This window comes from Sturnira hondurensis, unplaced genomic scaffold (assembly GCF_014824575.4).
Source record: "Sturnira hondurensis isolate 20B ecotype Veracruz unplaced genomic scaffold, ASM1482457v3 Scaffold0005252, whole genome shotgun sequence".
NCBI lineage: Eukaryota > Metazoa > Chordata > Mammalia > Chiroptera > Phyllostomidae > Sturnira > Sturnira hondurensis.
This window is the reverse complement of record NW_028077883.1, coordinates 7,157,475-7,170,069: the sequence shown is the minus strand read 5'-3', so window position 1 is coordinate 7,170,069 and position 12,595 is coordinate 7,157,475. Positions and strand designations below refer to the sequence as shown.

The 12,595-nt window shown below is 39.2% G+C and overlaps 1 protein-coding gene across 5 annotated transcripts in view; it reads right to left on the bottom strand.

Annotated features, from left to right (window-relative positions):
- Window positions 1–12,595, bottom strand: part of SGCE (sarcoglycan epsilon) — a 68,451-nt gene that overhangs the window by 37,276 nt on the left and 18,580 nt on the right. For all 5 annotated transcript variants that reach the window (XM_037046463.1, XM_037046462.1, XM_037046466.1 and 2 more), the window contains one exon: window positions 1,481–1,603. In XM_037046463.1, coding sequence (XP_036902358.1) covers window positions 1,481–1,603 — 123 coding nt within the window. The remainder of the gene's footprint in view (window positions 1–1,480; window positions 1,604–12,595) is intronic.

Genomic DNA, 12,595 nt, shown 5'->3' with positions numbered 1-12,595 from the left:
AAAAGCCCCAAATCCATCTGGCAACTGAGATTTGGGCCTCACTTAAAGAAGAAATCCTTTTGGTTATTTAGTTTGTCTAAAATCTAATGTAACAAAGAAAGCAGACTAATACAACTTCAGGGGAAATTTTCTTTTCTTTTCCTTTTTGTCTGTTACCTAGGAGTCAGAAAGTTCTGGCAATGAGACAACTGCCTTTTAGAAAAAGGTAATCATGTTGATGTGTTCACTCTCTTGAGAAGCTTTCCTTTCATGAAACTCTGCTCATTAACAAACTAATTTTAAGGAACATCTCCAGATTATAAAAGTATCATAATAAAACAATGGGTGGTGAGTTGAGAAGACATTACAGATCCAAAAGAATTGTAAAAATGACAACATTTATTAATGAAAAACAATCATAATAGCATCACTTATTAGCACATCCCTGGCCCTGTTTTTGTGCTTGGATTCTACACACACTATTTCATCTGATTTATTAAATATACCTAAAAAAGTAGTACTATCATTAGCCCTAATTTTATTGATGGGATATGTAATTTTCCATGTTAACACCTCTATGGGTATAGTCAGTGGTAAAACTAGAATTTAATCTTGGCTGACTCCAGAAACTATGCTCTTAACTACACGTTTTCTTCTCATATATTAGGGCTGCTCAAATGTGTAGCTAAATAGTTCTGCAAACAAAGAATGAGTGCCACATAAGAAAACATTTCTAAAATAATTGATGAAAAGACTGGCTTTTATTCTAGAATGCTATTAAGAACATGTTTAACTACATTTTATGAGTGTGTTCAGGTATGCTTTTTATTATATAATAAATAATATTTATAATAATTTTAATGCTATAATTTTCACAAAATTCATTTTTATTTAAGAAAGAATTGTAATAATTGAATGTTTTCTCTTGCTAGTCTATCTCTTCATTAATTTCATAGCATTTGTGACAATCCAACAGAACATAATTTAAACCAATAGTAAATTAAATAAGACTTTGTAATTGGTATTACTCTAAGGAAAAAATTAATCTTTATTATATTGTTATGAAGTTATATAAAATTATTTCAAATTATAAAAAACTTTTTTGAGAACTCTTTCTAAATACCATATTTCATTCTTTTCTATAACATATGTACAGTTTTCAAAAAATCAATGTACTGTGTAAGATTCCAAGTTTTAATATATTGTACAACTATAATTATTTCTATGTACATATAGGTAGAGCGTTTGTCAGAAGCACAAAACTCAAGGCTGGGAAACCAAAAATATGCTTTCTTTAAAATTCAAAACAAATTATTTCCTTCTGTAATTAAATTTCTAATCTTCAAATGGAAAATATCTTGCAACAATGAATTTATCACGCACCCAGACCCTTTCAAATAATGCTAACTAGATTTTATCACATATCATGTAGATTATGCACGCTGAACAGAAAGAAAAAACTAGTAACTTAATCACTCTTTTTCCCGCACTCAGAACATACCAGGTTTGGGGTAAGGTGGGAATTCCCCCTTAAAAGACTCTCTTTCCAACACGTGAACAAAGAGGACCCCAGCAGATGGGTACACGTCCCGATCAGAGTGCGCCTTCGAGAAGATGGTGTATACTGAAAATGAAGAGGAAAGATAAAAGACAGATAATGAGATCTGCGTTAGGTAATTCACTTCCACTGTAACGAAGGGTTTCACTATGCAAAAACTTCTGGGAAAACTGAAGCAACATGCAAGAAGACATCGTTAAGAAGTTTGTTTAAAGGGAAGTGATTTTAGGGCAAAGCATCAGACAACTCTTTAAAGTTGGCATTTTTAGATACTTTTAAATTACTATGTGAGCAAAATTATGCACATTTTAATATTTTAAATAGTTATTAATGAAAACATTAATAATATCTTTATTGTAATGATAATTTTTATTGAAATTATTACCCACAAAATACATTATAAGAACTGACCAACTACATAATTGCTATAGTTTTTTTTCCCTTTTTCTTCAAAGCAAATATAAAGAATAATTTTCTATGGTCAGAATCTATACTGTATTAAGTGTTCACTACAGAAAGCACATGAGAGAATATATTCAATATATGTACAGCAACTTTCATCTATACTTATAATAATGCAGTGATATTTTTTCTATGAGTGTTATTTTCCCATAACTCTCCTAGAAATGAGTTATTCCATCTTACCCGATTGTGACAGTTAATAATTCATGCAGTATAATCCTACAACCTAAAGCAGTGACAATTACATGGTAAAACTCAGTGCCGATAACTGCTTTAAGTGAAGTGGGACAGACCGCATGCTGTACTGGGTACTGGGACACAGACGGCAGCACACTGAAACGGCCACATGGGCTTGACTCGTTTTCCACCTGTTGTTGTTTCTCCGATATCAGCGACTCCGCCAACATATTACTGCCATTACCCTCGCCACCTCTACCGCCTCTTTTGGTTTTCTATTTCCCGACTGGCTAGTGGCTGCAATTTTTAAACAGATAAACCCTATCAGGCCAGTTATTTCTCTTAGTCACTGATGGGTCTGTAAATGGAGTAATTAACCTTCGGAACCCAAATGCTGTTCACTTCAGGCTCACAACTAACTAAAAGCCATGCATGGCAAGATCCCTGACAGTCGATGTTTCAGCATAAAAATAGAAACTCCTACAAAAATGTTTCTTTATCTCTGAAAACTTGTCCCTGCAAGTTCTGTGGATGGCTGCCAAAAATGTAAAACTAAACTAAAAATATTTGGCTTGTAGCTTCACATATACATAGCTTTATTATTAAAATATAACTTCAAAGGCTAGGTTTAACCTGGGTACATAGAGAGACTCATTCTTTCCCGACTCCTTTTGTATGAGTGTGCACAAGAAGTCTCTCCATGGCACTCAGAGCACCCAATTTTGACCCAAGAACAATTCACTCACCAGGAAAAGTTGTCCCATTCCAAAATGCAGGTGTATTAATGAATCATGGAAAAACCATGAGGATGAGAATTTGAGATTTTTCGCCAGTTGAATATCATAACACCCCTGGAAGGCAAAGTGCTGTGGAGAACGCAGAGATGGAGGGGACCCAGGCCCAGCCTTGCTCGAGTTCACCACGTGGTGTGGGAGACCAACACCCACCTAGCTGGGCCCGGTCCCAGAGGAATGAACGGCTCTGACAATATCCGAGGAAGTGGTGAGGAGCCACGGGGGCTAGAAAGAGCTGGAAAAGGTTTGTGTAAAAAGTAGAATTCAAGCCCTGATTGGCGTGGCCCTGACTGTTGGACGATGTCTCACAGAGGAAAGGTCACCAGTTCAACTCCTGGTACAGGGCACATGCCTGGGTTTCGGGTTCGGTCCCTGGCTGGAGCACATACAAGAGGCAACTGATGGATGTTTCTCCCTCACATCGATGTTTCTCTCCCTCTCTTTGTCCCTTCCTTTCCCTCTCTCTAAAAAGAAACAATTAAAATCTTTTTTTAAAGAAGTAGAATTCAATATGGTTTTTAAAGTACTAGCAAGACTCTGAAATGCAGAGATGGGGAATTCGGGAATTCCCGCGGCGAATTTGCGTGCACGATACAACTGTGGGGTTCCTCCGAGGAAGGAAATGAAACCAGTGATGCCAGATCTTGGAGTGTATGTAAGGTGGGGAGAATCACTGGGGAGAAGAGTCAAATTACGGAGAGTTGTGAACCGCCGCTGAGCAGTTATTTCACGCTCCATGTAAGAGAGAGTGTATATCTAGATCACAATCCTACATCCAGAGCACAGGAACGTTTTCAGTAATCTACAGAAATCTCTTCAGAATCCATCTAATTCCCTCCTTCTGGAGATGAAAAACACCTTGAAGTTCAGCACTAACTTTTACTTACCTTCATGATTTTCCCAGCACCTAAAAGGTATGTGGCAATATTTGAATGACTTTACCAACGCCTAGTGAATGGATGAATTCTTTCCAATACAAAGCACTGTAGAGGTAAACACAGGTCTCATGTTTATGGACTAAATATATACAACATTCAATTTAAATTTCAATTTTGTGATAAGTTCTCATATGCATGTAGCAGTCTCTATGTTACCTTCCTCTAATTACATTACGAATCACTAACACTTTCCCTTGGTTTTTGGCTGCCATAAGAGGGTAAGAGCTAGCTTATAAGCAGAAAGAAATGTTGTCATTAAACAGTATTGAAGCCCTGGCCAAGCAGCTCAGTTGCTTAGAGTGTTGTCCCAATACACCAAGGGTGGGGTTTGATCCCCAGTGAGGGCACATACAAGAGTCAACCAATGAATGCATAAATAAAGGAATAACAAAATCAATGTTTTTTTCCCTCTCTCTCTCCCCCTTCCTCTTTCTCTCTACCAATACATTAAACAAACAAACAAACAAATAAAGATTGAAGTGATTTTATTTTCTATGTAGCCCTTGGCAGGTCCTGAAGGGAAGCCACGAAAGGGCACCTACTCCTGCAGAGCAGCTCACTTCAAGGACTGGTAGAGCACATCCGTCTCGTTTCTGCTTTCATGATCACACTGCCATCTGCAGCACCAAGCCCAGTCCACCACGGCCCTCCTGGGCTTTAAGAGGACACATGCACTTCTTTATTCATGTGCACTCTGCTGCCTTTCTGCAATCTGCAACTGCTGGCCGGTCAGTTACCCTGGCAACTCCACAGTGAAGCCCGCTTCGCTTTAAGTATATAGGACATCTCCATTTACCTGGAGAAAAACACGATACAGATGTGTGACACATTCATCATTCAAAAATGGAAAATGACTAAGCCACTGTGTTTTGTTTGTGAAAGTAATACTTCCTTTGTGTAGCGCCAGTTTAAATTATGAGCACCCACACCTCTCCCTTACGGTACCCTTTCCAGTTTGTTAACTTGTAAAACAAACAGCTCTTCAACAGAGGCTATTTGGGCAGTGGTTACACCTCACTTTCTTTTGAACACAACAAATGACACAGAGAATTAGGTTCTTCTTCTAAACATGAGCTACATAAATAATGCAGACAAGATCTGCACCAGCACCCACAAAGGCTGTGATTGACACCTCGCACTCTCCTACGTCTAGGTACTACTCACAAACAGTAAGCTTGATACATATTGTTTTCCTTAAAAGCAAGTCTTGAAAATCAAAATTTAAGCAAGCTAAGAATCCACAGTACCAAAATCTAATAATCTCTGGAATATCCATGTGTACAGCGCCATGATAATCAAGCTAAGGCCACAGGGTCCGCAGCCTGTGTACCACAGGGCTTTGCAAGAGTCTCCGGCTGCAAATCCATTACCTCTGCGAACACATGCCACTGGACACAAGCGAAACTGGAAACCACCGTGTGGCTAAACCTGTGCAAATCCATCACCACTAATGGGAAAAACAAATAAACCAAAAGTCCAACTCACAGGGGCTCAAAAACGTGATCTCCAAACGGTAAGTGTAGCCAGTCTTGCCAAGATTAAAAACCGAAGCCACAGTCATAAATAACAGATTTTTCTAAAGGAAAAATTACATATCTGAGTTGAGAAGAATGAAAGGGTATTCAGGCATGGCCAGGGTAATTATTTCACACTCTCTGAATGTAGTGCCAACGTCCCTTGTTACCATGCTAGCAAAGTCTTTTCACGAAGCTGCGCCATATTCGTCATAAGGTATAGAAGCTGCGGACTGTATCAACAATGCATATTATGTTACAGCAGAGAGCCAAGAAATAAGGAGCCGATGATGATGGCAACAGCAATAAAGCAGGCCCTCATCCCAGCTAAACAGCATCCTGTTTTCTTTTATTAGTCCATTTGACATTCTCTCCCTATGGGAGCAACACTGTCATGAAAATACGAGGGTCTGCTTATTTGCAATTACTTAAAAACAAAAACAAATTTGGATGTATTTAGTAAACATGAAATTTTGAAAGGATTACGGTAGTTCATTGCTGATGAAGCTACAGCACATAACGATTATTACAATGATTATTTTTACTGGCATACAGGCACATATAAAGTCTCTTCTCTAAAAAAACAGTCCAGAGAACACTTACCTTTTTCTGTATCACCAAGAACAAGTGTAAGGCTATAAGGATAAACCAGTTGCTGAGTGTAAGGTTACATTTCAGTCTTAAAGCCATCCTTCCTCTGAAATCTTTGAGAAGTCAGAAGTTCACATTCACGTTCAAGTGACCTTTCTTAGGTACCTATTATGTGTATATTTCTCTCATAGATATGTTATCAACAAGTTAATCACTTCAAAGGGTCCCTTTATATCATCAATTACTAATTTTCACGGTTTAAGAAAATTCTGTGAAACCTTAGTTACCAGGAATCCCAGAAAAGAAACACGTCAGAGGACCAAGTTTCCCAAAGTACTCGGCGGCTGATCCTTTTTCATGATGGCAGACGACCATCACTTGGCACACTCATTATTGCACTCTGTTCTGTTACATGGTGACACCCTCACGGACCGTCTGGTTGCTTTGTCATTTACCGATCACACTAGCACTAGCGGGTCCTAGTTAGCTAATGCTTTTTAAGGCTGTGTTGTTTTATAGATTTTCTCTTTTCTCATCTGAGGACAAGTTGTCAGCTGTCATCTCTGATTGCCATCAGTATGTTCCCTATATCAGCTTCTCGAGCCTTTCTAATCTGCCACTATTAACCTGCTGCCGGCTTAGAAAGCAGCCTACCAAAGGAGGTGGGCTTGAGTGTTCAAGCAGGAACAAATTGGTACTGCCTTAACGCACGCTCTGCTAGATGTGAGAAACAGGAGCCCGCACCTGGAGCACCTATTTTTGCCTACCCGAAGACTCTGTTGGGGCATATACCCTCATTCTTAGTTGACACAGTACACTTCTGAATAAATGACCTTACTACAGCTGGGATACAGGCATTACTTGTGGAGAAGGCAATGTGAACTCCACATGTGCATTTGGAAACAAATAAGTATATCTAGAAAGTCTTAATTCAATCCATCTCTTTCATAAATATGAACTGTCAAATCAAAATGAATGAATTCAATGTGTTGTATAAAATAATTTCTTACACATTTGATGTGTGCGAAATATAATGCATAATTTAAACAAAGAGATCTATTGATTACATCATCTATTACCTTTAGCAATAGCTAAACCAGTCCAAGAATATTATACAATTATAATTAATAAGTAATACATTAATAAGAAATTGAAGTCTGTTTTCAAAAGCATTTCAGTTTTGTAATCTCTCATGTGTAGAGTCTGAAGATGTAAGCTAATCATTGGTGAGCATGACAGGGTTGCTTTTTGGGTGTAAATTACTTGGATAATGTAGCCGATATGATCCAACTGCTCATAGTACTGTCTTAATAATAAGTATTATCTGGGAAACAATTCTGGATAAGAATAATGAAGAAGACTTTTAAATATGTTTAAGATATAAAGATAATACTGAACAGCCACTTACCTGGCACAGCATGAAAAATAAGCTCATGCCTAAGCAATCAAGACATCCCGATTCCTCAAAATCCTGTTTATAAAAGAATCGCTAGGCCCATGCAAAAGTTAAGAATTGGAATACTATTTAAAAAGAAAGTTATACCCAAAATAGAGCTGTATAACTTATTTAACTATATGATCATCCCTGATAATGAAAACTTGTAAGTACTGACAGGAAAAATAAGGCCCATGTTACATTTTACAGTTTTAACAGTGAGAAGCTCATTATGAGTCTCACACCATCTGCATACACCTTCCAAGAAGCTGCCAGCAACTCACTGGAACTGACCATGAGATGAATCCCCTGTGCCATCTCTGCACCAAGAGAAGCCATTTCAGGGTTTTCCAGGGCTGATATTTTTATGCTCACCTCCCTAATTCATGGTTTAATGTGTTATTTCTATAGTCAAACTGAAATGTCATCACTAAATTAAATAGCTGCTGTGGAAAAATATTTTGAGACACATCAATATCCAGCCAGGTACACAACCAATGTTTTGCTCCCCCCCCCTAAGATTTACCTTGGGTTTTATCAATCTAGCTTTCAAAACCTTGGCTTTGAAAGAGAAGCTTTCCTCACTGTGAGTTCACTCAACATCAAAATGCTTCAGGCCATTCACTGGGGGGAGGGGGGGAGGGTAGTGTGGGGGGGGGAGAGGTAGGTGGTCAGTTACTGTTTTTATTCTAGCCACAAATAGCCCATGCCTCAACTATGGAATTCACCACAGAGAAGGCATTAAACTGCCTTTTTAAATTGCATTCTTCAGAGATAGGGTCACTTTCCTTCACAAGGCAGAAGAGAACCTACTACTTGGGCCCTTTTCTACAAAAAACAGTGGGTTTCTTCATGCTATCTTCCCTTCACCCAACTAAAGCCACTTAACAAAACCATCTTTCTAAATTGGGTCAAATTTCTTGATTTTTCATATAATAATAATGCGTTTGTTTTCGCTGTTCTTTTTCCTTAGATGTCAATTGGAAAGTGGTTGCAAACCATTATGAATTGGGGATCAATAAACTTAATCTCACAGAACACTGCAGTTGGAAAGGGGTTTTGAGGCCATCCTGCCTGGCCACGCTAAGTATCTTTCTCCACTAAGGGACAGATCACAGTGTATTTCCTACTGGGATATGGCCACATCCTTCTGCTTACAACTCAGAATTCTTGACAGATACCACCAACTGGAGTTGGCATGCGTTTGCTCTCCTGAAGAGTCCAGTCCTTCATTTTAAAGATAACCAAATTGAACCCAGCCAGACTGACAGATTCAAGGCCATAAGACTGATAAGAGGAAAGGCCAGGACTTGAACCCAGGTAATACATATTTCATTTGAAAACATAAAGTGATACATTTGGATGCTGTGCATTATACTATTAAAACCCACTACAGGGCCCTGGCTGGTGTAGCTCAGTGGATTGAGCACAGGCCTGTGAACCAGAGGATAGCGGTTCAATTCCCAGTCAGGGCACATGCCTGGGTTGCAGGCCGGTTCCCTGCAGGCCAACTCCCAGCAGGGGATGCACAAAAGGCAACCATACATTGATGTTTCTCTCCCTCTCCCCTTCCCTTCTAAAGGCAAATAAATAAGTAAATAAATAAATAAATAAAATCTAAAAAAACAAAACCCCACTACAGTAAGCTAGTTATGTTGCATAACACCTTAACTCACTTATCTCTCTTGTTTTTATGGCAAATCAAAATTTGATCAAATAATCCAAGTTCGTTCTGTTACTTCACAAAGTTATCATAATTACACTGCACCACTGGAAAGAGTGAGTTGACAATAATGTTTTCAAGAAACAAGCCTGAAGTTTCTTTTGTTTAAAGAAAGAAAAATCTTGACTTTTAGAAGGAGACCTTACAGCCCCGAAAGCCAGAGCCTAGAAAGAGAAACATCTTCGGCAGATGGTCTTTTGAAGTCCTAGAATGTGGTGATCCTTCCTCCCCACTCTGCCACTTTTCAGAGGCAAAGAACACATTTGAGGCTCTAAGAGTACTTCCCACTCCTCTCCAACCAAAGAGGGGAAGAAAGGCGTCTTGAGAGAGAGTTCTGTCTTTAAGCCACACAGTCTTCTGACTATGTCAGTAAGATAAGGAAGAGCTTCCTTTAAGATGGCAACAGAGAAGTCTATGAAATTATTTGTACATATTACTTTGTTCCCATGAACGTCCAATTAAATGTAAACATTTAAGTTGAAAATAATTAGGAAATCAGCTCATGATCACTTCGACTTTCTCTTTGTTTCTTAGGGGGGAAAAAGCAATAGAAGTTTATCAGTGAACCTAAAGCTAACCTATTTTAGAACACAAGCTGCCCTAAATAAGAATTTGAAGATGTTTAAGTAAAGTATGTACATGAGTAATGCAAAGGCTTATTCCTTTTTATTTAAATTATTCCAGGGTTAAATTAAGTTCCTCTACCCCCACCATAAAAAAAGAAAAAGGGAATCCATATTTAGAGTGTTCTTCCTGATTTTTGCAACTACTTCATGTATACTGAGGTAGAATGATGCCAAAAGTGTTGGTCTGAGACATTTAAATTCCTCAAAATCCTATTTCAGATAAGGCACCACTCCACTGCTAAAATTAAGAATTGGGACATTATATGAAAAGAAAGGTGGACTTCGGTCAAGATGGAGGCACAGGTAGACACGCTTTGCCTCTTCGCGCAACTATAGAAAGAATTATAAGATCTCAAAACAAATAACACCTAGAACCATTAGAAAATTGAGCTGTATAGAAGTGTGACAATGAAGGAATAAAAGGTCACGTTCTTCCAGATGGGTAGGAGGGGCGGAGTTGTGGAGGTAGGCAGAGTAGCATGAAGATGCAGTGTAGCACAAAGGAGTAGCAATGGTGGTGAAATAAACAATTCCACATCCATGTATGATGGAAAAAATCAGGAGGGATACCTTGGGAGTGAGTGATCCCAGCCCCAGGCCAGACCACACAGCCCAGGACTCCAGTGCATGGAAGACAAATCCCCATAACTTCTGGCTATAAAAACCAGTGGGGGTTGGGATGGTGGAAGAAACTGCCAGATTTTCAGGAGACTCGGCTTAAAGCACCTGCAGGGACTTAGAATGTACGCAAACCCACCCGCTCTGGGATTCACACCATAGCAACAGCCGGAAGAGCATTAGTCACATACAGGAAGTGGGTGAAGTAACTGGAAATGGGGCAAGTGCTGGGCAAACCTCTGCAAGCCAGGCACTGGCAATGTCCCCTCTACGAGCCCTCTGCCTACAGAGAGCCACAGGTGGTGACGTAGGTTGCCCCAACCTGGTGATTACCTAAGGCTCCACCCCACACAATTTACAGGTGCCTTTTCTTCCGTAGAATATACTACTAAGGCAGGAAGTTAAAGCAGCTCTACCTAATACACAGAAACAAACACAAGGAGGCTGCCAAATTGAGGAGACAAAGAAATATGGACCAAATGAAAGAACAGAACAAAAAACCAGAAAAAGAACTAAACAAAACAGAGACAGTCAACCTCTCAGATTCAGAGTTCAAAACATGGGTGATCAGGATGCTCAAGGAACTGAGTATGGCAACAACACAGAGACAGAAATGAAGGTTACACTAAGTGAAATAAAGAGTAATCTATAGGAACCATCAGTGGAGTGGAGGACATCAGGATTCAAATCAACAATTTGCAACATAAGGAAGAAATAAGCATTTAACCAGAACAGCAAGAAAAAAATAACAAATGAACAAAAATGAGGAGAGTATAAGGACCCTATAGGACATCTCCAAATGTACCAACACCAAATCATAGTGATAGCAGAAGGAAAAGAGGAAGTGCAAGAAACTGAAAACTTATTTGAAAAGTAATAAAAGAAAACTTCCCTCATTTGGCAAAGGAAATAGATGTACAAGTTCAAACAAGTTGGACCCAAAGAGGACCACACCAAGACACATCATAAGTAAAATGTCAAAGGTTAAAGATAAAGAGAGAATCTTAAAAGCAGCAAGAGAAAAGCCGAGAGTTACCTACAAAGGAGTATCCATAAGACTATCAGCTGATTTCTTATAAGAAATGTTGCAGGCTAAAGGGGGCTGGAAAGAAGTATTCAACGTGATGAAAACCAAGGACCTACAATCTGAATTATTCTATCCAGCAAAGCTTTTAGAATGGAAGGACAGTTAGTGCTTCCCAGACAAAATAAAGCTAAAGGAGTTAGCTGTCACCAAGCCATTATTACATGAAATGTTAAAGGGACTTATTTAAGAAAAAGAAGACCAAAACTATTAACATTAAAAAGGCAACAAATTCACAACTGTCAACAACTGAATCTAAAAAAACAAACCAAGCAAAGAATCAGAACAGGAACAGAATCATTGATATGGAGATCATTTGAAGCGTTATCAGCTGGGTGGGGGAAGGGGGATAATGAAAGAAAAGGTGTACGGATTAAGAAGCATAATTGGTAGGTACAAAATAGATGGAGGGGGGAGGTGTTTGGAATAGTATAGGAAATGGAGAAGCCAAAGAACTTACATGCATGGCCCATGGACATGAACTAAGGGCGGGGGGCGGGGCAGTGGAGGGGAATGCTGGAGGGAAGGGACTACTAGGTGGAGAGGAAGCAAAGGGGGAAAAATTGGGACAACTGTAATAGCATAGTCAATAAAATAAATTTTAAAAAAGTAAGTTAGACGAAAAAACACAATTGCTAAACTTATTTTCCTATTTAAATGCTCTTACAGTCTTTTGTGCTCTCTTGAAATTGTCAAACACAGATGGCTGGGATTCATGGTCAAGAACACCTCACAGCCTTGGCCAGATGGCTCAGTTGTTTGGGGCATCATCCCATTCACCAAAAGGTTGTGGGTTCGATCCCCAGTTGGGGCATGTATGGGAGGCAGCTGATCAATGTTTCTCTCTCTCTCTGCCCACTTCCCTTTCTTCCTCTCTCCCCCCACCCCTTTCCTCTCTCTCTCTAAAATCCATAAAACATACCCTGGAATGGGGATTTAAAAAGATCTCACAGAACATCTGATAGATCTGAGATAACATTTAAAATGCCCTTGCTAGCCCTGGCCAGTGTGGCTCAATTAGTTGGTATATCAAAAGGCTGCAGGTTTGATTCCTACAGAGAGTATACTTAGGTTGTGGATTTGATCCCTGGTTGGG